We start from the raw sequence: 25,000 nt of genomic DNA on the forward strand, positions 1-25,000 counted from the left end.
CCTAGATGGGGTCGGACCTTTTGTTCCTTGGAGATAAGTTTGGTTACTGCCAGCTTAGTAATAGCATCTGGTGACCATTTACCTTTTGATGTGTTGAAATCAGGAAAATGTTTGATAAATAAAGATTCAACATTTCTTTTTAAATACAATTTGAATGATATACTGTGGCTGCATTCTTCCAATCTATTCGGTGATCCATTCAAGTCTCATATATATATATATATATATATATATATATATATATATATATATATATATATATATATATATGTATATATATATATATGTATATATATATGTATATATATATGTATATATATATGTATGTATGTATGTATGTATGTATGTATATTGTGTGTATGTGTGTGTGTGTGTGTGTGTGTGTGTGTGTGTGTGTGTGTGTGTGTGTGTGAGTGTGTGTGTGTGTGTGTGTGTGTGTGTGTGTGTGTGTGTACATATATATTTATATATATATACAGTATATATATATACATATATATATATATATATATGTATGTATGTAATATGTATATACCTTTTTTTTATTGAAGTTCACAGCACCTTCTGCGTTCACGAATTTTTTGTTGGGTAGTTCTACATCTCTGACGATGGAACGGTGAGCAATGGGTAGCTCCCATAAAAGTTGTCCGAAAGACATAGAAAGTTCTTGTAGACGAAGAACACTTTATTTTAACAAGCTTTCGACCTACATAGGTCATCTTCAGGTTCTGATACAGGCAAAGAAGGGAACAGTTTATATACGGAACTAAGGTACAGAATGGGAGAAAAGGAGGAACGTGATTGGTCGAGGCTGGCCAATAGGGATCTAGGCATTGACCTGGGATCCCGCTTGCGAACCTGCCTGAGCCGTACGCCGTTCGTCTTCTTCTCTAACAATTTTATAACTGTTTTGGAAGTTTCTAAGGCTAGGAGTGATTGACATATCGGTGATTTGAGAGTTGAGAGAAGGTTTTTTTTTCTATAAAGGGCTTCCAATATACGTAGACGGGAGTAATCTTTTTCGATGTGCAGGATGTAAGTTCCTTCGACTAGCATTTCTCTCGTCAGACTAACCCCATGAACCTCTTCTGAGTGCTTCTTCGGGGTTCCATTTGATAGGTGGAGTGTAAGGCGCCTGGAGAGCTTCGTAGTGGTTCTTCCAATGTACGTAGAGGGCAGAGCTGCACAGTTTCCTGAAAGGCATTTATATTCGTACACTAGATGGCTACGTTGAAGCTCTGGAATGTCAGTTTTGGGGCTGTTTTTCAGGAGGAGGTGATGTGTTTTCTTGTTTTTGTAGAAGATTGTGAGGTTCAGTCTGTCGTCCTTGTTGGTGGTTTCTACATATTTGGAAATTATATTCTTAAGGGCTCTTTCATCTTGTTTGTATTGGCTGTTCATGTATGCACGGTAGTACAGACGGAAATGGTGTCCTGTAGATGTTGCGGTATCTTCTTTATTGTACCACCTGTCAAGCTGGATGTTGATGGCTTTGGAGACTTCTGTGTTAGGATATCCATTATTCACGAGGAACTGGGTGGCTCGTTCTAATTCCTCATGGACGGTCTGCCAGCTACTGCAATGTGTGAGTGCTCTCCTCACAAACGCGGAGATTGTGGCGCGTTTGTACATGTCAGGGCACTCACTCCTTCCGTTGAGGCAAAGTCCTGGGTTGGTCGGCTTACAGAATACTTTAGTGTAGAATCCATGAGGTTGCTGGTTAACTAAAATATCAAGGAAAGGGAGACGTCCGTCTAAAGTAGTAGCCTCTCTCTGTCTGTCTGTCTGTTTGTTTGTTCACGAACTCCTCCTAGGGTTTTGGAGATAGACCCCCATAACCATATATATTCTGATACCCTGTCCCTCCAGGTACTTGGATAACTATATTTCATTTAAAAAAAAATTGGTTAGGGTTAAGGGTAGTTAGGTGGGGTATGGTTAGGTGAGTGGTTATTCACGAACTACTCCTAGGTTTTTGCAGATAGACCCCTATAATCATATCTATTCTGAAACCTTATAACCCAAGGTACTTGGATTACTATTTTTCATGTGTCTGTCTGTCTATTTGTTTGTTTGTTCACGAACTCCTCCTAGGGTTTGGAGATAGACCCTAGGAGTCTAATACCCTATCACTCCAGGTACTTGGTTACTTCATTTCCAAAAAAAAAAAATGTTTTGGTTAGGGTTAAGGGTTAAAGTTACGTGGGGTATGGTTAGGTTAGGAATTATTCACAAACTCCTAGGTTTTTGCAGATAGACCCCTATAACCATATATATTCTGAAGTCTTATAACCTAAGGTACTTGTATAACTATCTTTCATTTGCATCTACTATAATAAAGTAGTAGCCTGCGTCTGTCTGTCTGTTTGTTCACGAACTCACCCCAAAACCATATATATTCACCATAACCCAGGCTATTTGGAGAAGTATATTTTATTTCTAAAGGGCGTCTCCCTCCTCTAATTGATTTTTTTCTCGCTTTCTTGACATTTTATTCTTTTTACCTTTTCCATTGAGTTATGTTGATACTCGTAACTGTTCTTTATAAATTCTATCAAAATCGAAATGATCATCATTTGCCCGGAAGAACGCGCGGGTAATTTGGCTAGTATATATATACATATATACTCCGTGAGGAGCACGGAGGAGAAATAAGGAAGGATGAGGTGAAGGCAGTTGTAAAGATGATGAAAGCAGGTAAGGCACCTGGTCTGGATGGATGTCATGCAGAATGTCTGAAAAAGGGAGGTTCAGTGATGGTGGACTGGTTGGTGAGATTATTTAATGTTTGCTGGAGAGAGGGTAAAGTACCGGAGGACTGGAGTAGTGCCTGTATAGTTCCTCTTTACAAGGGAAAAGGGGACAAGTGTGAATGTAGTAATTTCAGAGGGATTAGCCTGTTTGAGTGTAGTAGGGAAGGCTTATGGGAGAATCTTAATTGAGAGGATTAGGAGAGGAACAGAAGGAGTAATTGGTGAGGAACAGTGTGGATTTAGGACGGGTAGAGGTTGTGTAGATCAGATCTTTGTGGTAAGACAGATATGTGAGAAAGCTATAGGAAAGGGGAAGGATATTTTTTGGGCTTTTATGGATCTGGAAAAGGCTTATGATAGGGTAGACAGAAAGGCACTGTGGGAGGTTATGCAGATTTATGGGATAGGAGGAAAGCTTTTGGGAGCTGTCAAGAGTTTTTATGTGAGTAGTAGAGCATGTGTTAGGATTGGAAATGGAGAGAGTGAGTGGTTTGAAGTAAAGGTGGGACTTCGTCAAGGATGCGTTATGTCGCCCTGGCTGTTCAACTTATACATGGATGGGGTGGCGCGAGAGGTGAATGCTAGGGTAGTGAGTCAGGGATTGGAGATGGTTAAAGAAAATGGAGAAAAGTGGGAGGTGAGCCAGCTGTTGTTTTGCGGACGACACTGCGCTTGTGGCAGGGTCAGAGGAGGGATTGAGGAAGCTGGTGGCAGAGTTTGGGAGAGTATGTGATAGAAGAAAGCTAAATATAAATGTGGGTAAAAGTAAGGTGATGAGATGTACAAGGGGTGAAAGTGGCAGTAGACTGGAAGTGAACATTAAGGGAGAGCGACTGGAGGAAGTGGATAGTTTTAGATACTTGGGTGCAAGTGTAGCAGGAAAAGGTGGAGTGAAGGTGGAGGTAGAATGTAGATTGAGAGAAGCGAGTAAATGCCTTGGTGGTTTAAAGAGTGTAATGAGAAATAGACATTTGGGAATGGATGCGAAGAGGAGACTGTATGAAGGAGTGATTGTGCCAACAGCACTGTATGGGGCAGAAACGTGGAACATAAGAGAAGAAGAGAGAAGGAGTTTGAATGTGTTTGAGATGAGGTGTCTGAGAAGTATGGTGGGGGTTACTAGGCTAGATAGAGTGAGAAATGAGGAGGTGAGGAGGAGAACAGGGGTGAAAAAGGATTTGGGAGAGAGGGTTGATGAAAGAATATTAGGATGGTTTGGACACATGGAAAGAATGAGTGACGAAAGACTAGTAAAAGAGGTATGGAAGGCAGATGTGGAGGGAGTGAACATGAGGGGACGTCCTAGGATGAGGTGGATGGATGGGGTGAAGGGGGCTTTGGGGAAGAGGAGAATGTCTGTTGAGGAAGGAAGGGAGAGGACGGAAGACAGAGGTGAGTGGAGAATGGTTGTATATGGATGATGTTGTGACGACATGAGGAGGAATAGGCGGGGGGTGTGGGGTGGGGTAGTATGTGTGAGTAAATTTTGACGCAGCCCGAAGGGATTTCTCCCCGTCCTCTCCTTATATGCAAAGGGGGACGGAGAGGGGGGGGGTCGCCGATTAAATGAAGCGGCCTTGCTGTGGATGTACTGTGTCTTGCGACACTGCTTCTGACCCAGGGCGGTGGGCAGGGTTCAGGGATGACCCGTCATCCAGGAGGTGCTCAGATGAGAGGAAGGGTGGGAGGGGGTGTGGAGTGTATTTAGGGATGAAATGGGTGGGAGTGTTTTTATGCCTTTCCTTTTGTGGCTACCTCCCTTGGAAGGGGGAAAAAGCCTTGGTATATGTATGTATGTATGTATATATATATATATATATATATATATATATATATATATATATATATATATATGTATGTGTAGTATGTATGTATGTATGTATGTATGTATGTATGTGTATGCATTTGTGTATGTTTGTATTTATGTGTATGTATATATGTATGTATGTATGTATGTATGTATGTATGTATGTATGTATGTATGTATGTATGTATGTATGTATGTATGTATGTATGTATGTATGTATGTATGTATGTATGTATGTATGTATATTAGGTAGATAATTCTTAAGAGAGTGATAGAAGACAAACTGAGATGGCCAGAATTCACAACCACCATTTCGAATTCATGAGGGGGTTGAGTACTGTAGATGCTACATTTATTGCAAGGCAGATACAGGAAAAATATGTGGAAGGAAACGGGAAGATATATTGGTGTTTTGTAGATTTGGAGAAGGTGTACTATAGGGTCCCTAAAGAAGTTTTGTACTGGAGCTTATAAAAAGAAAGGAGTGTCGGAAAAGATAATAGAATTGGTAAAAATGATGTATGAAGAAACAAAAACAACAGTGCAGACAAAATATGGGGAAACTGAATTATTCTCAGTTGAAGTAAGACTCCATCAAGGATCAGCTCTGAGTCCTTTTCTCTTTCTTATAGTGTTGGACACAATAACGATGGACGTAAGAGATAATGATGACCGGTGGGAGTTGCTGTTCGCTGATGACCTAGCCATTATTGCAGATACGGAGGAGGAGCCACAGGATAAATATTCGATATGGAAATGATAATGATAAGCATCAGAGAAGGTTACGAGGAAATCAGTGTAACATCAGAGAACGGCAGAAGATTGAAGCAGACAAGAGAGTTTAAATACCTGTGATCATTAACTGCCGATGAAGGAGGAACAAAGAAAGCAGTTAGATAAAGAGTAAAAGATATATGGCAAAAATGGAGGGAAGTGAGTGGAGTGACATTAGATAAGAAAATATCATTGAAGCTGAGAATGAAAGTATACAAGAGTGTGTTAAGTCTAGTACGGTGCAGAAACGTGGTCCTTAAGGAAGAGAGAGGAAGGCATTTTGGAGAGAACGGAGATGAGGATGGTGAGAGCTGGCATAGCTCTGTTGGAAAGGAGACAAAGTGAAGATATAAGAAAAATGTGTGGAATATGTAATATAACAGAGAAGGCAAGAGAAGCAAGAATGAAATATTTTTGACACGTTAAAAAGAGTGAGGATGACGAACCAGTGAAGAAGGCGATGATGGCCGAAGTTCAGGGAAGAAGAAGCGTCGGGAGACAAAGAATGAGATGGGGAGACGTAACACGGAGAGATATGAGGAAACTAGGAGTGCAAGAGGAGGAGGATGCAATGGCTAGGAACAAATGGAGAAGGATAACTCGAGCGGCCGACCCTGCAATACGGTGGGATTAAGGTCGTATGAAGAAGAAGGATGTGTATGTTTGTATGTATTAAAATATGTTACATATGCAAGTATGAAAGTATATATTGCATAAGCATCATATATATGTGTGAATATTCCCTAGGAGCGCCATTAGTTCGCTTATTCATAGCGTGAATAAAATCAATATGGTACGAAAGGTTCATAGGAAGAAGAAATGAGAGGCGAAAGGGACTGGGGAAAGAGGGAATTGGGAGGCGGGGGCAGTCACTAAGTCGAAAAAAAAGGGTGAGGTTGACTTGTTGCGTTATTTTTCTTGCCTGACTGAACCTCCTCCCACTCCTACTCCCACTCCCTCTCCCTCTCCCCCGTCACCTGTTGCAACATTACGTTTTCTGTAACGTGCATTTTTTCCAATAAATATCCACATTTTATGAGTCGTAAATTACGCCTTGATGGGCAGGTGGCTCTAATTGCCTGTACTTGTCCGAACTAGCGCGCAAAAGATTTTCCTCCCGCTACAACCTAATGAAATCCACTTGTCGTCGTTAGGCAGAACATATTTCTTGAAGAGAGGTTCATGTGGTCAGGAGGTGTACTCCAGATGACCACGGTCTGACCTGGACTCCCCAATTTATACATTTTATTCTGTGAAGGGAGAGGGCGGTGCCGGACTGAGGTTACCGGGACGAGCTCAAAGTACGCATTGAAGTCTTCTGTTCTGCCTAACGCTGAGTGATTTTTATTCAGGAAGGCGTCTGTTGTTGTACGGTGTTGTCGTAGTTGTAGACAGGGACCAATTTAGCTGAAAAAAGGGGAGTGGGAGAGGGGGGGCAAAGAGCAGCGGAGGGGGTCTGCTTAATTCAATTCAGATTCGTTTGATTTGTTTGTTAATCAGGCAATACATTTCCTTCATGGTGAGAGATATCGACATTTATTTCGGAGTGGAGGAGAGGGGAGGGGGCAACTGCACTGATGGATTTTTACGGAGTTTTCCGAGGGAGGATTTATTACTAAGGGGATTCCACAGGGGATTTTCACGCGGGAGAGAAGGGCAACTATAAGGTTATTTATATGGGGCGGAGTGGGGTGGGGGTGATTCCACTGACCAATTTCTGCGGGGGGGGGGGGTAATTTCCAAGGGAGTTTTTAAGTGCTTTCCTCGCGGCAAGATTCTCAAAGCTGATTTCCAACAGACGGTGGCATGTTTCACTGACGATTTTCCAAAGGTGTGGCGGGGGTGTGGGTGGGGTGTGTGTGTGGTGGGGAATTTTCTACGGACGGGGGAGTAAGGCGTATAATTTTCTTTATTTACTTCTTTTTCTTCTTCTTCTTCTTACTTCTTCTTCTTCTTCTTCTTCTTCTTCTTCTTCTTCTTCTTTTTCTCTTCTTCTTCTTCTTCTTTCTTCTTCTTCTTCTTCTTCTTCTTCTTCTCTTCTTCTTTCTTCTTCTTCTTCTTCTTCTTCTTCATCTATTTCTTCTTCATCTTTATTCTTCTTCTTCTTAGTCTTCTGCTTCTTCTTCATTTTCTTCTTCGTCTTTTTCTTTTTCTGCTTTTTCTTATTCTTCTTTTTTCTATCTTTTTCTTCTTTTTTCTTCTTATTCTTCTCATTCTTCATCATCATCTTCGTCTTCTTCTTCTTCTTCTTCATTTTTCTTCTTCTTCATCTTCCTCTTCTCTTCTTCTTCTTCTTCTTCTTCTTCTTCTTCTCTTCTTCTTCTCTTCTTCTTCTTCTTTCTTCTTCTTCTTCTTTCTTCTTCTTTCTTCTTCTTCTCTTCTTCTCTTCTTCTTCTTCTTCTTCTCTTCTTCTTCTTCTTCTTCTTTCTTTTTCTTATTCTTTCTTCTTCTTCTTCTTCTTCTTCTTCTTCTTCTTCTTCTTCTTCTTCTTCTTCTTCTTCTTCTTCTTCTTCTTCTTCTCCTTCTTCTTCTCCTTCTTCTTCTTCTTCTTCTTCTTCTTCATCTTCCTCTTCTTCTTCTTCATCTTCTTCTTCTTCTTCTTCTTCTTCTTCTTCTTAAAATTTCAGACGAGGTAGGTGTGGGTGGGTGGTAATCAGACGCGATGTTTATAGGTCAGGTATCCGCCGCGTTCGCTTTTAATCTCTCGTGGATTAAACCTAAATCCAGGTGATTAACTTACAAATCGGAAAGTTACAAAGTGGTGGAGGCAGAGAAAAAGAGAGAGTGTGTGTGTGTGAGAGAGAGAGAGAGAGAGAGAGAGAGAGAGAGAGAGAGAGAGAGAGAGAGAGAGAGAGAGAGAGAGAGAGAGAGAGACAGAGAGAGACAGAGAGAGAGAGAGAGAGAGAGAGAGAGAGAGAGAGAGAGAGAGAGAGAGTGTGTGTGTGTGTGTGTGTGTGTGTGTGTGTGTGTGTGTGTGTGTGTGTGTGTGTGTGTGTGTGTGTGTGTGTGTGTCTTTATGTGTGTGTGTTTATGTGTGTGTGTGTGTGTGTGTGTGTGTGTGTGTGTGTGTGTGTGTGTGTGTGTGTGTGTGTGTGTGTGTGTGTGTGTGTGTGTCTTTATGTGTGTGTGTGTGTGTGTGTGTGTGTGTGTGTGTGTGTGTGTGTGTGTGTGTGTGTGTGTGTGTGTGTACATATATATACTTGTGTGTATACACATATGTATATATATATATATGTATATACATATATATACACACTTGTGTATATATATATACATATATATATATATATATATATATATATATACATATGTATGTATGTATGTATATAAATATATTCGTGAAGCGTGGCAGGAGATTCTCTTTTAAGCATATTCTGTTGAAAACGACAGCAAATTCATTAGAAATTAATTTCTTTCTTAAGCTTTCTAGCTTTCGGAAAGTAGATTTCTGGGGAAATGAGAGGGGAAGAAGCAAATTTCCAATTGACATTGGTAACTTATATTAACACAGAAGTCTATGTTATATACAAAATAAATGAAAATAAACAAAACACAGTATAATAAACCCAAGACGTTTCGCAGATCGTTCTGCATCTTCAGTTGGAATGAAGGGAAGTGTGACCAAGACGAGTATAAATATGTATAAAGGCAAAACTTGGAGAGGTCACTTAATGACTCTCCTCTGTTTGGCTGGCGCTGTTTGGTTGGTTCCTAAGCCTAGCCGATCGCCTAAGGCATGATGTTTTATCCTCTGCGGGGATATATTTTGGACCTTTATGGGTGTTCTCTGATCTGGTGGTTGTATTTTGGTGAACAAATGTCTCCTACGTGTTGGTTTCATGCTGGGGAGGAGGGAGAAATCATTTGATTGTACATTAATAATTGGTTGTAAATCTTTTATGATTACAGCCTCCAAAATGGTCAAACGTTGGAGGTCCTTCTCCTCTGCGACGATTTCTGTGTTGTGTACCATGGTTTCCCTGTCGAGATGGCGTCTGTGGTGGGTCCAAAGGTGTTGTTTCGGTCCTCCTTGTTGTAGGTGAAGGGTGATTCTTCTGGACAGGGTGGTAGTTGTCCTTCCCACGTAGGTAGATAGGGGCGTACAGTCCTCCTCTGGGCAGGTGAATTTATATACTACGTGGGATTGACGTATACCATGAGGTTTTGGGGCGGTGTGATTTTTTTAAGATTAGGGAAGATGTTTTCTTGTTCCTGTAGTAAATGGTGAGTGATAATTTGTCACGTTCTTTCGTGGGGGTCACATTATTAATTAGAAGTTGGTGGACTCTGTCTATTCTACACTCAGAAGAGTTATTGACACCTGGTACCAAGTGTGATGAGGTTCTTGGTACCAGGTGTCAATAACTCTTCTGAGTGTAGAATAGACAGAGTCCACCAACTTCTAATTAATAATGGTTACTCCAACAACGAAGTACAATCTACACTCAGAAGAGTTATTGACACCTGGTACCAAGAACCTCATCACACTACCACAGAACATGAAGGAACCACACACCGCATATTCTATAAGTCCCAGATGTCCAATAAATATAAAGAGGATGAGAAAATATTAAAAGACATTATTTTTTTTTCAATTATTTTATCCCTTTTTAGGGGACGGTGTAAGTTTTCAACCCCCCTCCCTAAAAATTCAGTTTAAAAATATTTTTTAATCTAAAAAATATACATATGTACAAAAATCGTTCCAATATCTGGGAGTGACATCACTGAACACGGTTAACTTTGCTTTCGTCTGTGTGTGTGGTGTATATTATAAGTTTCAGGTGTATAATGATTTCAGACTTAAAAAATATTCAAGGTCTTTTAAAAATAATAATATGTATATCAAAGGCCGCAGAAGGCCGCAGGTTCCTCACCTCTGCCATAGACCAATACACAGAGAGCATTAGAAGAGGCCATCAGTCAAGTTGTGTTCCCCTACACGGGGTTGAGAGCCTACGCTCATGATACTGAAATATCAAGAGCATTACTGTGAGTAATTCCATAATGGACAGGAATATGATCAAATCACTTTACACATATTTTCAAAGTTGAATTTGAACTTGAGTTCATGGGATTATACAAAATAGGTGACCTTTATCATCAAGAATACTGTTGATTAGTATAGGAGAGTCATATGTTTTTTTCTCAAGCTGGTCTGTCTCTCTTATATTTTATTGTTGCCCTCTTTGCTACTGCGTTAGGTTCCCCTGAGGTCGACGAAAATGCTTGATCCTCTACATACCCGTACACATATCCAAGCACACGCGCACATATATATGCACATACATATACCATCGTTGACCCCGACCGTGTAGTATGCATTACAGAGCCCAAATGTTTCCCATTTTTCGTTGCATAGGTTACTGCCGCTAGTTTGCGAGTGAGGAGCTTCGAGCGTCCGTGTTTGACGCCATTGGAGGGAGGGAGGGAGGGAGAGGGAGGGAGGCTTGCCATTGCAATCTATGCCGCAACCTGACGAGCTCACCATGGCAATGATCTACTTCGGAGGGCGTTGCAAATACAAAGAGCTGCTCATGATTGGACTTTTGTTGCAGTGCAATACGGGGTGCAGTGCAATGTGTGGTGAAGTGAGCTACGTGGGTCCAGTACAAAATGTAATACAGGGGAATGTATGCTGCAGAGCAATGCGTGTTACAATGCAATACACTTTACAATGTAATGCGTGTTTCAGTGCAATACATACTACTATGTAGCATGGTACAAAACATGTTGCTGCGGAACACGTGCCGCGCAGCACATGTTGCTGCGGAACACGTGCCGCGCAGCACGTGTTGCTGTGCAGCAACACGTGCTGCGGTGCAAAGTGAGGATCTACTACGACCTGGTCGTCTGTGTTGCATCTGAGGCTGCAACGCTCTACCAGGATAAAAACTTGAGAGAGTCTGTCAACGCAGCGTTGTATTCAGCGCCTGCTTGACTAAATGAAATCGTTTTCCGCCGACCAGGTTAAGGTCTGTCGAGGTTGCCATCGTAGTAGCGACTGAGGAGAATCGACTGAAATATCTTGGCTGTATAATTTCTCTCGTATTTTGTTTCGTTTTATCATATTTGTTCATTTCATTTTATTTTACTAAAATTTATTCTAGGTGTTTATTTTCACTTGTCGATAGTTTAGTTATCTTTCCACTTACCTATTCTTTTACATGTGTTTATTTATTTAATCATTTGCTTATTTATTCGTTCATATGTTTATTCATTTACTCTATTTATCTATTTATCTGTTCATATATTCATTTGTTTATACGCTTACTTATTTACTCATTTTATTCATTTATTTATATATTAATTTATTCGTCTATTATTCATTTATTAATCAAATGATTAATTTATTCATTCATTTATTTATCCATTTATTGTTTATTATTGATCTCAGTTGCTAGCCACTCTTTAGTTCCAAAGTTACTACGCAAGCCAGGCGATAAGACGCCAGGCGTTGCCCAGTTTTGGCGGTAAGACCAAACTCTGAAAGCCAAAAAATGTCCGAAAAGATCAGAAAGAATATAAAGGACAAGCAAACGACCAATAAATATGCAAATAAATAAACTAGTCAATATGCTAATAACGAATGAATGAATATTAGATAGTTAAAGAAATAAAAGAATAATAAAACTAATAAAGTAAATAGATAAGTAAATAAATAGATAGATGAATAAAGCAAATAGTTAAACAAATCAATAGTTAGAGAAATAAATATGTAGATAATTTGAAAATCAAAATGTAACAAGTAGACAAACAAACAGATTAATTAAAGTTTATTGAATAAATAGATAAATCATAATAAATTAGATGAAGAAGTAATAAAATTGATGAATGATTAAATTGATAGGTAGATGAATAGATAGAAAGATAAATAGAAATCTCACACTATCAATAGATTCATAAACGAGTCTACAGCGCGAATGAATATCAGTTATTTATAAAACACTTAAGAGACGCGAATAAAGATTTTGACTCGCACGTCTGACAACTCATATTTTATATATATATATATATATATATATATATATATGTATATATATATATATATATATATATATATATATATATATCAAGATAGACTGAATATCCCACTATCGGAGAAAAGAGATATATCTAAAGATATGTATATTGCGATCACTAACTATAATCTCTTCAGCGAGCGTGGTTTTACAGAGGGTGGGCTAACTTAAATATACTAAGAGGAGATACATAAAGGAAACATGTGGAAGTAAGGATACTAGTGCGTGGTCCGTTTGAGCCCAAGTCGTGATGACCTCAAGGTCAAACAGTCAAATATTTGCGCGACAGTAGGTAGGTTCAGGTCTGGGCGGACAACTTGATATATAATATTGTTGACAGTCAAATTTATAATGGCGTCGGGGAACCATTGTTCTTTTGAAGTATTAAAATTAGGTAGTTGTTTGATCAGGGAGGTCTCAACAATTTTTCTTCTGTAGTTACAGTGTGATTTGTAAATTAAATCAGCCTTGTCCTAGTCCATTCGGCGATTTAATTCAGCAGCACTGAGAAATACTAATGAATTTTCCCTAGACGTATTTAATTGAATTTTTATGCTCCCTAATCCTAGTAGGAAGCTCCCTTTCCGTTTGGCCCCAATACACTTTAGAGCAGTCTCGGCATGGAATTTTATAGACGCTTGGACTGCTAATATCTTTAAACCTTTGGTGGACATTTACATTTTCTTTTAATGCTGTTAAGGTAATTCTATATTATTTTGGTGTCGTCTGGGAGAAGAGAATCGGAGGCGTGCACAGATGTATTATATGGAATTATTCATTTTTTCCTATTAAATTGGTTCTAGGGAGACAATTTGTAGAAACTTGATTTAGCTTGGCTAAAGGCTTTAGTTAGAAACCAAGATGGATGTCCTACATTTTGTATTTCAGATATTATGGCGTTAGTTGCAATATGTAAGTGATGGGTGCTACAAATTATCAGCGTTCTTAAGTAAAGTCCTGAAGCTACATTAAGTTTGATGTGGTCTGGGTGGTAGCTGAAAAAGATTACACAGGCGACCTTTTGGTCCATAACAAGCTTGGATGTGGAAAAAAGCTGTAGTAATAATAAATAGATAAAAGAAAAATAAATAGAATTTATGATAATATAGATAATAATAAATAGAATAAACAAATGCATAGGTATAGTTAAATAATAAACAAACAGGTAAATAGTAAATAATAATAAATTGACAGATAAATAATAATAAATGAAAATCAAGCAAATAATAACAAACAAACAAATAATAACAAACAAATAAGCAAATACAGCATCTTGCTGAGGTGTCTATCTTAACGAATCTTAAAGCTTCGAACTGAACTGCATTGCATTGCCTCTACAGGAAGTTTGTTCCATTCATTAACTACATGGCTGGCGAATTTGTTTCTACCCACTTCCAAATTGAATCTATTTCCTGACAGTTTGAGACCATTTTTTCTTGTCGGATTCTCATTCAGTGTGAAAAATGTAGAAAGCTGCCAGTATGGGTTGGCTTTCTATAAACAGTCAATATATCAAGGGGAAAAAAAGCCGATTATGCTCTTTCCGTTCAACTTTAGATTTAATGTTGGTAGTTAGAAAATGCCATCAACATATCTAAACCAAAATATCTCAACTGGTTTAATTTTAGGTAACAAAATTAGCTTGAAGTATTCCATCCAAAGGTTAGCTAGCACTGGGGAAAGACTAGCTCCCATGCTGCAACCATATATCTGTAAAAATAATCTTTAAACGAGAAAACATTGTTGGAATCACAGAGCCAGGCTAATTTAATAATCTTAGAAACAGTGATGGGGTGTTTGCTTTGATATGGGAGAAGCTTGGTTCCAAGAAATTTAAAACATCATCTATGTTGACATGTGTAAGTAGCGAGATTATATCTAAGCTTAGCAATTTGCTATTCTCCTCGGTATTTTGTCTTTCAATTTTGTTTAAAAAAATCTTCTGAATGTTTGATGTGGGAGTTTGAAAAACAACCCACAAAAAGGGATGCTTGCGAGCCACTTTGATAACTTACTAGTGCAGGACCTCTATTAGAAATAATGGGTCTAAGGGGGGTTCCTTTTTTGTGAATTTTTGGCAGGCCATAAAAATAGGGGAGGTTTGGATTAATGACTTTAAATTTGTTTGATAAATCTACTCCTATCATGTTTCACACTTGTTTGTTGAACTCACATGAAATTATTTTAAATGGATTTTTGTGAGTTTTTCGTAACATTATCGCTCAAAAGGTTGTGAACTTTGGCTTCGTAATCTGTATATGTTAGAATAAATATTTTTCCCCCTTTGTCTGCTTTGATGATAATAATGTTTTCTCGGTTAGTCAACTTTTTCAATGTCTCACTGTACCTCTCCAGTAATCTTCTTTCTTTTTTTAAACAATCTGAGATACAATCTGAGATGAGGATGCCTTTTAAACAATCTGAGATGAGAATGCCTTTTAAACATAATAGATCTTTGTCAAAATCATTATCTGCTAAAATTTTATCGAATCCTACTATTTAGTCTAAAGCGTGCTTTTTGTCTGGTTTTATTGCAACTTCTAGTTCTTCTTTTGTAAAAATGGCACTGGAATAATTAACATCATTGTTGTCAATTATTCCAGCTTGACATTGCTTGATGGTCATCTATTGCACAGGGGAACACATTCGCAATGTAACCCAAGCTTGTTGAGCATCCTGGAATCTGTAAATTTCTGACCAGTTATTGTTTCTAAGTATGTTTTTAAATTTTTCTAAGTCTGCTCGGTGGAAGTTTGGTACCTTTTTGAAGCTTTTGTTTTGAAACTCGACGTTACATTTTATGTTGAATGTGATGATTCTGTGGACACTGGTGCTGATATTCGGTCCAATATTTACATCCATTACCTGGTTATCGTTAGTGGATAGAACAATATCGAGAACATTTTACCCTCGAGTTGGCTCGAGAATATATTGATACAAAGAACTTTCTTTGCAAAACATTTGAGTATGATCAATGACTGGTGTGCGAATTCAATGTTCCATTCCATACAGTTACTGGTAAGTTGAAATCTCTAAAAATCGCTCTCACTTCAGATATCTAAAATCTGCTCATAAAGTTCATTATCAATAACTTGATTTTGGGCTGGTGGTCGTTTAACAAGACTAAGAATGAGTTTTTAGTACCTGTTGCTGATTTACACATATTTAGCGTCAGTGTTCCTCTCTTGTGTTTTAGTAATTTCCAGTGAATACAAAGTACACTTTTATACTATATTCTGCTAAGAAATCTTTATTTTCAGTGTTTATCCTAGATTCAGTGACCCCTACAATACACAGTCCTCGAGGAAAGTAAGTGCAGCAAGATCTTGGAATTTATTCCGCAAGCTACGTGCATTGACTAAACAGATTTAGGATTGCTGCCTCTGAGTATGTACCTGATTTCAGAGGGAGGGAGGGGACAAGGACGTTGACCCCCGATAGGGAGGATTGTGGGATGGGAGGAGGTGGGATTGAGGGTCATATTCTGGTCCCCAGAGACACATGCAATTGCAGATTGAATGATTCTAACTCAAACTTTATTTAGTTCTAGGACCCAGAGGCCTATGCTCATCTAGGGAAAAAAGAGAGAATTTACTTGAAATAAACCCATTAGTTAAGGGATCCGTGTTGCATGGGCCAGGGGTCCAGATGGAAGTCGTCTCTCGGGTGAATGAAATCGTCATATAGAGTAAGAGTCTAGAGATGACGTCACCGAGATGAAAGGTTGAACGTAACGCTAGCGTAGCGCGTCTAAACCCAATCGAAATCGTAAAAAATCACGTTTAACACAACGAGAGTAGTGTCTGAACCCAATAAATGATAAATAAACAATGAATAATAAATTACAAAATGTAAATAATAAAAAACTCGCATTTACTAAGATAAATAATTCTTTCTGTTCTTAGCCCAAATAAAATCTGCAAAGTACGCTAGCATAACCAAGGGTTTAGATTAATGACCCCAAGTTGACTACGAAGAAAATGCTATCGATAACTTCGTTTTAGTCGGTAGGTAACCCTGAGGCTATCAGTAACTGCCCGGCTGTCCTAACACGCAGGGCTGCAGCCGGTGCCTTATGAGCTTCGCCTTAGCTTTCGCCAGGTGATTTAAGTCAATTTAAAGATGACTTTAGGAATATTCAGACAAAAGTAAAGGACACGATGAATATTGTTTTTTACTTCAATAAACTAATTTATGACGTATTGACATAAAATCTAATTACTGTCGTTGTAATGAAACATATGACAAATTATATTACCCTCCATCTAAACAGACCTTCGTTCAATTTAGTTACATTGAGTTCGAATCTTCCAGAGCCGCAGGAACCTTCTTCTGCCAAAGAATTTTTTTTATCGGTAACCAGAATAAATACATAAAGCGGATCAATCTCGAATTTTTCAGTTTCGAATTTTATCCTGACCTTCGGAACATAAAGCTTTGGGCTGAGTTCACTATGCCTGTATCTCTCTCCCTCCCCCCCCCACACACACCCTACATGCAATGTAAATGAAATTATGAATAAATGAATTATATACTATAAATAATGTATGGATCAATTCATATATCATGAATGAATTAATTAATAGATTGATGAATAACCAGGTCAGTAAATGAGTAAATAAGTGATTAAAGAAATAGATACATAATAGATTAATAACTCAATTACTAAATGAATAGATATAGAATTTCGTAAATATAAGACACAAAAAGTAGAAAGAAAAATATATCCTGACCTCGATGTAAACAGACAGACTGTTCGATATGTGGAGCTCAACCAAGAGAGAGGTAGATAGAGAGAGTGGAAGAGAGAGAGAGAAAGAAGAAGGAGGGAAGGAGACAGAGAGAGAAGGAAGGAGGGAAACAGAGAAGAGGGTAGGGAGGCAGAGAGAGAGAGAGAGAGAGGGCGGGACGGAGGGGCCGAGACGGAGAGAGGAGAGATAGAAAAGACAGAGAGAGAGAGGGAAGAGAGAGAGAGAGAGAGAGAGAGAGAGAGAGAGAGAGAGAGAGAGAGAGAGAGAGAGAGAGAGAGAGAGAGAGAGAGGGGGGGAGAGGGAGAGAGAAAAAGAGGTAGAGAACAGAATTGGAAAGAGAACTTTGAGTGACGCGCCTAGTGTTGTGCGCCCGACGCCGCGCCCCGCAGCAGCAGCGGAAATGGATTATAATGAATTCGAGTGTTGGAATTCGGGATAGAGATAATTTGTTTAATCTCGCTTTGCAACAGAATTGGAGTTTTTCACGATGCACTTATCGATGTGATGGCACGGGGAATTAATTATGTATGGCAGTTTTGCTAGTTGTTAGTAATGTTGCTGCTTGCCACCATTTTGGAAGCCATTTTGTTTTCCTTTTTGGTTTTGCTCCAGCCCTCTGCAAAAATATTACCGGGTCACAAATCGTCATTTGTTTGTTTATTGGATTGGTTTGCTAGTTCATGTTTTTCTCCATTTTGTTGAGTAATGTTACCGGCTATATTTTGGAAGCCACATACACATACACAGACACACACACACACACACACACACACACAGATACACACACACACACACACACACACACACACACACACACACACACACACACACACACACACACACACACACACACACACACACACACACACACACACACATATATATATATATATATATATATATATATATATATATATATATATATATATATACATATACATGTATATAATTCATGAAAGTCGTTTTAGGTCACAAACTATTATATGTGTCCTTGTTTGTTGTTTATTTGTTTGTTGTTGCAGGGAACCACAGCACTTATATTCTGTTCTAATTGAATACGAAATGTTGGCTTTATGAGAGCTATTGTCATTTGTTTTGTGACGTCACGGAAGTTGGCTCCCCGCAAGTAAGCAAAGGTAACCAATGGGAACCATAGAGCTTTAGGACAGAGTTCACAGACATAAAGCTCAGAGAAGTCGGTGGAATCCAATCAAATTTATTCAGTGTTGAAGTGATTTCCAAGATAGAAATCAAGAATACATTTTTTTTAATCCACGAAAGGATAGATAGTATTCTTTAAGGTGCAATGAAATCGTCAGGAGCTTGCTAGAATAAAATTTGTAAAGTGCTGCGCCATTGTAATGTAGCTGTTCCCTTCATTAGTTCAAGGGCATCCTGATCTCATTCTTAGGTACGTTAAGAAACTGGAAACGCCCCCAAGGGAGACATTATTTTTCCTAGATAATTAGAATCGCACCATCAAATATCCATTTTTTTTTCATTCTTTTATCATTTATTTTTTCTTTCTTTCTTTTCAGGCCTGAATCAGCCTCTCCGCCCATCCGCCCACTCCACCTGGGCCAACTGGAACGCCCACAAACCACGCTCGCAGGACCGATGGTAGGTCAGCTGGCTTGAGATGACACGACGTCAAGTGATTGCACAAAATGTGGTAAATTAGGACAAAAAACATCGCCGTTGTGATGTAGGAAATACGCCTTAGTCGATCAGTATCGCCGTCCGGATGGCGATCTTTTAAAAGTTCACGCCAATATACTTTAGTTGTATACTATCCTAATCTAGAATAACCTAACCTAGCCTAACTTGGCGCAGCCTAACCTAACCCAGCGTAGCCTAATCTAAATTAAAGTAGCCTACCCTAACCGCGTGTGGCCTCAGATGTCGAAAATCGGCGATATCGTCGTTTTAATGCAATCAAACTTCTTTGCATAAATCGATTTGTGTCGGTAATGTGGCGCACTTTATTGATTCCATTCAGACTAAGAGGAAGCGGTTCTTTTTTTGGCAACAAAAGGTGGGGGTGGGGGTGGGGATAGGTTTGATGCTCACAATCGTCCGTCTTAAGCCATAAGAAATACGGGATCCGGGCCGGATAGCGACTGTCAAAACAGCGACAGTCATAATAGCGACTTCATAAGGGCGACTCAATCAGGTGAGCGACTTTCAAAACGGCGACTGTCCTAATGGCGACCGCATTATAACAGCGACTGTAATAATAGCGACTTTACTATCGACCGGTCAGAATGGTCGCAGACTTATGTTTCAATTGCTTGTGTTTTCGTGTTTGTATTTACGCGTTCAGTTGTGTTTACTTTGTGAGATAGGTTCAGAATGAAATATGCTCAAAAGGTCGCAGACCTATGTTTCTATCGCTCGGATCCGGGACATAATCCCCCCGTACAAAATACCTCCGGACAATATCCCTCCTAGACAGAATCCCTCCACAAAAGTGAGCAGGCTGGACAACCCCCCCCCCCACATTATTCAGATTAGCAGCTCTCCCATAATCACATGCAAAGCAATTAACATTTTACCTTACCTTACCGAGGTGCTAATGAATGCAGTACAAACATTTATATACTTGTTTGAATAAATCATTTCTGAAAAAAGTTTTTTGCTTCACTACACCTTACAAACATATATGAAAATATTATATATATTAAAATACATAAACATATACTCACATATACAGTCAAATATTATATGAGAATATATATTAAAATACATTAATATATTAAAATAAATAAATAAACATATACTCTAGGAGGGATTGTCACTGTGTCCAGGGGGGATATTGTCTTGGGGGGATTGTCACTGTGTCCAGGAGGGATATTGTCCGGAGGGATTTTGTCCAGGGGGGATTATGTCCGGACACCCTATCGCTCATATTTATTTGTTTGTGTTTACATGTTAGTGTTCACTGAAGTGAATTTACTGGTCGGTTGCTCAGTCGTCGGTTTTTAAATTCTTTTAATAATATTTTTCTTTCAATAATAAGTAAATAATAATAGCAACATTTAGGATTGGCCGAAACGTCGTACCCTGCAGAGTTCTTGCCGAAACGTCAGTTGCTGAAACGTCTGTGGCCGAAACATCCTATATTCGATGCGCTCCCCTCCTGCATGCTCATAATGATGTTGAACTTCTGGACTGGGTTGTTCAAAATAATTTTTTGCACTATCTTGGCGTTGAATCTATCTTGAAATTAAACATCATGGTAACACAGAGCGTTACCATGACTTTTAACATCAAGATAAACTGACGCCAGAATTAGTTTTTGAACAACCCAACCCTAGACTCCTTGTTATGATATGTTATCAATGTTAGGCAACTTTTTGTGCAACAATAACACCATTTACCTTAGTCCACACATGAAAACTGTATAATTTTAATTTAGATAATTTGGTGCACTGTATAATTTCAATTTAGATAATTTGTTTCATAAAATTAATTTCGTTTTCACACAGTATGTGCAAAAATATTGTCACTTGAAATGATATATATTTCTTTAATTCTTTTAATAATACATTTTTTTTTTCAATAATAAGTAAATAATTATAGCAACATTTGGAGGACTGGCCGAAAGGTCCTACCTTGCAGAGTTCTGGCCGAAACGTCAGTGGCCGAAACATCCTACATTCGATGCGCTCCCCTCCTGCATGCTCATAATGATGTCGAACTTCTAGACTGGGTTGTTCAAAACAAATTTTTACATTGTCTTGGCGTTAAGTCTATCTTGACATTAAGCATCATGAACATCAAGATAAACTAACGCCAGAATTAGTTTTTGAACAACCCAACCCTAGACTCCTTGTTATAATATGTTATCAATGTTGGGCAACTTTTTGTGCAACAATAACACCATTTACCTTAGTCCACATATGAAAGTTGTATAATTTCAATTTAGATAATTTGTTTCATAAATTTCATTTCATTTTCACACAGTATGTGCAAAAAATATTGTTACCTGATATGATGTATAAGTAATTTTTTTTAATTATCTTAATAATATATTTTCTTTCAATGATAAAAAAATAATGATAGCAACATTTGGAGGACTGCTGATGCGATAATGTCGCTGTTATGACAGTCGCTCTTATAATACAATCGCTATCATGTGGTCGCTGTTGTGATGGTCGCTGTTTTAAAAGAATCGCGATTGTGAAGTCGCTCTATTGACAGTCGCTGTTATGACAGTCGCTATTCGGAACCCGAGCCCCTGCAATACATAAAGAGGGTTGCTACGTTGAGAGCGGGGTGATGGGGCGAATGAGGATGCTGAATGAATGAAAAACTTCCCGCAGAGGCGATCGCACGTAGTACAGATTAACAATTTTAGACACACTAATCGCCTTTTTTTTTGTGTGTGGGGGGGAACTTTTTTTTTTTTTTATGCATCCAAACATACCATGGACCATGAGGTCTGCTGTCGGCCCTATACTTTACATATAATTTTAAACCAAATGTAAAAAGTCCATAGAAAAGGAGATAAAAAGAAAATAGAAAACGACTGTTTTATATACATATATATATATATATATATATATATATATAGTATTATACATTATATATATATATATGTATATACATATTACATATATATATATATATATATTATATATATAATATATATATAAAATATATATATATATATATATATGTGCGTCCCCCTCCCACTCCCTAGGACTATGAGATGGATCAGGTGTCTTCTACGTCTCCCCTCACCACCCGACCCCGTCGTCCTCATCCCTGCATTCCGAGCTGTCGCCTTGGGTGCCAACGCGTTCCTCCACAAAGTGTCAAATGAGTGTCATTAGCTGCCTCCATCTCTCCCTCCCCCCTTCCCTCCCTCGCTCCCTCCTCAGCTTCGTTGTCCGTTCTCATATCTGTTCTTTGTATATCTGGTGGGCGGACAACTACTTTGTGTACCGAGTTCTAAACGTGGAATTTGGAATTATTGTTTAAAAAGCTTATTGAATGAAAGAATATTAAAATGAATTATGAGTTTCATTAAAGTGTGCACTATATTCAGAAATGAAAAAACAGAATTCTTGGAAACGTATTTCTTATTAGGTATTGTAAATATGTTTATTATACCCGATTATATGATTTCCTTATTATGAGAATGCGATTTATATCATGACATTCTTTCCAAGTCTAATAGTAAAACGCACGGCAGAGGCCTCAGAGTGTGCACAAGGATAGAAGCGGTGGTAAACTAGAGTCGTCCGTAACAATACCACCATCAAAAACAACAGCACCACCACAAACACATACTACCACAAACAACAACATCATCAACAACAACATCAACAACAACATAAAAAAAAAAACATTTTCACCCTCACCCCGTTTTCTTCAGGTAACCCGGAAGGTGTCAGAAAACGTAAGGATGGGCAGAAGCTTCCGACTGGGTACTCCTCCGCAGACTTCTGAAGACCGGAACCAGAGCCTGAGTCTAGAGGTATCTCCGGACCCGCCGGGACTCAGGCCCCCCGGAGCAGGAGGGCGCTCGGCCAGGGACACGCAGTACACACAGGCCTGTGAGTATCACTCCACTGCAAGGGGTGGAGAGCGAGGCAGGAGGACAGGCTCGGTCTCCTCAAAGCCCCTTAGATGGGCTCCTCTGGTTTTCGTATATACAGGACGTAGATATTAGAGCACCTGCCTTTGCTTGTGTGTGAGTGTGTGTGTGTGTGTGTGTGTGTGTGTGTGTGTGTGTGTGTGTGTGTGTGTGTGTGTGTGTGTGTGTGTGTGTGTGTGTGTGTGTGTGTGTGTGTGTGTGTGTGTGTGTGTGTGTGTGTGTGTGTGTGTGTGTGTGTGTGTGTGTGTGTGTGTGTGTGTGTGTGTGTGTGTATTTACCTAGTTGTACCTAGTTGTATTTACGGGAAGGGGAGCTATGCTCGTGGGGTCCCGTCTTCATATCTCATTTTATCTAAACTATTTTTAAATTCATGTATTGTTTTTGCACACACCACTTTCTCATCTAACTTGTTCCAACTGTCTATTGCTCTGTGAGGAAAGCTGTTCTTTTTAAAATCTCTTCTATAGCTGTCTTTTTTTATTTTCTTTCCGTGTCCTCTTGTATTTCTGTCATCCCATTTTATCAGATTCTCTCTATCAGTAATTTCTATGCCTTTCATGATTCTGTAAATAGCTATCAAATCTCCTCTCTCTCTTCTTTGCTCTAGTGTCTGTAGTTTAAGTTTTTGTAGTCTCTCTTCATATGATAGTTTTGAGAGTGTTGGTGCCAGTTTTGTGATTGCTCTTTGTATTCTTTCAAGTTTTTTTATACATTTTTTTGTACTTGGTGACCATATCGTTGCTGCATATTCCAATCTTGGTCTTATCAGGGTGATTAGGATTTTCCTCACCATTTCTTCATCCAGGTATGTAAATGCCACTTTGATTGTTCTTATTAAATTATAAGTTTCTCCAAAAATCTTATTTATATGTTTCTCAGGTGACATATTATTCATAACAATGACTCCCAGGTCCTTCTCATTTTCTACTTTTTTTTATTCCTTCTTCTCCCAAATTATATGATCCTGTTATTCTGTTTTTGCTTTTTCCAAATTCCATTATACTACACTTTTTTGTATTGAACTCCATCTCCCACTTCCTACTCCATTCTTGTACTTTATTTAGATCTCTCTGTAGTGATTCACAATCTTCTTCAGTTTTCACTCTTTTCAGTAATTTTGCATCATCTGCAAAGAAGCTCATATAGCTTTCAATTCCTTCATCCATATCATTAATATATATAGCAAACATTATTGGGGCCAGAACTGTTCCCTGCGGGACACCGCTTATTACTTCATTCCATTTTGAGTGCTGATCTCTTATCACTACTCTCATTTTTCTTTCTTGCAAAAAGTCTTCCATCCAATTTAGCAATTTACCTTGTATTCCTCCTTCATATTCTAATTTCTTAAGCAACTTCTTATGTGGTACTTTGTCAAAAGCTTTTTTTAGGTCTAGAAATGCACAATCAGCCCATCCATCTCTTTCTTGTATTATATCTATTAGCCTTGAATAGAAACATATTAAATTGGTGACGCATAATCGTCCTTGTCTGAATCCAAATTGCCTTGGATTTAGTACGTTGTTTTTTTCCAAGTATTTTACCCATCTACTTTTGATAATTCTTTCACATATTTTTGCTATTGTACTTGTTAGAGAGACTGGTCTATAGTTGGTAGGTTCTTCTTTTTTTCCTCCTTTATATATAGGTACTATATTTGCTTTTTTCCAATCTTCTGGAACTTTTCCTTCTTTTAAGGAACTGCTTATTATGCTATGTATTTTGTCTGCCAGTTCATTCCTGCATTCTTTCAGAATCCAGTTTGCTATTTCATCTGGCCCATGCGATTTTCTGACATCAAAATTACCCAAGTGTGTCAATATTTCATTCTTTGTTACTTCTATTTCTTCCATAGGGGGGACTTTTTCCTTCCACTCAATCTCTTCAGGTTGTATATTTTCCCTTGTAAACACTGATTTAAAATGTTTGTTCATAATTTCTGCCATTTCCATTTCCTCAGTGTATTCAACTCCTCCTTGTCTTAATTTCTCCAAGTCTTGTTTGTTTTTCAGTTTATTGTTTACAAATCTGTAGAATAGTTTTGGTTGATCTTTACACTTTTCTATAACATCTTTTTCATATTTTCTTTTTTCCTCTCTGCACTTTTGTACATATTCATTTCTATAACCAGTATATATTTTCCATTTTTCAGGTCTTCTGTCTTTTTTCCATCTGGTCCAGGCTTTGTCTCTTTTGTCTTTTAACTCCCTACAACTTTTGTTGTACCAGCATTTTACATATTCTTTTTCTTGTTTTTGTCTTGGGACATACTTTTCCACTCCTTTTTT

The 25,000-nt window shown here is 38.5% G+C and overlaps 1 protein-coding gene across 1 annotated transcript in view; it reads left to right on the forward strand.

Moving 5' to 3' along the window:
- LOC143021982 (uncharacterized) overlaps positions 1-25,000 on the forward strand; it is a 108,026-nt gene that overhangs the window by 58,545 nt on the left and 24,481 nt on the right. The window contains exons 5-6 of the mRNA XM_076179908.1: positions 18,646-18,727; positions 22,491-22,671. Of these exons, the coding sequence (XP_076036023.1) occupies positions 18,646-18,727; positions 22,491-22,671 (263 nt within the window). The remainder of the gene's footprint in view (positions 1-18,645; positions 18,728-22,490; positions 22,672-25,000) is intronic.

This window comes from Oratosquilla oratoria, chromosome 43, assembly GCF_046742065.1.
Source record: "Oratosquilla oratoria isolate Oo_2021 chromosome 43, ASM4674206v1, whole genome shotgun sequence".
Classification (NCBI taxonomy): domain Eukaryota; kingdom Metazoa; phylum Arthropoda; class Malacostraca; order Stomatopoda; family Squillidae; genus Oratosquilla; species Oratosquilla oratoria.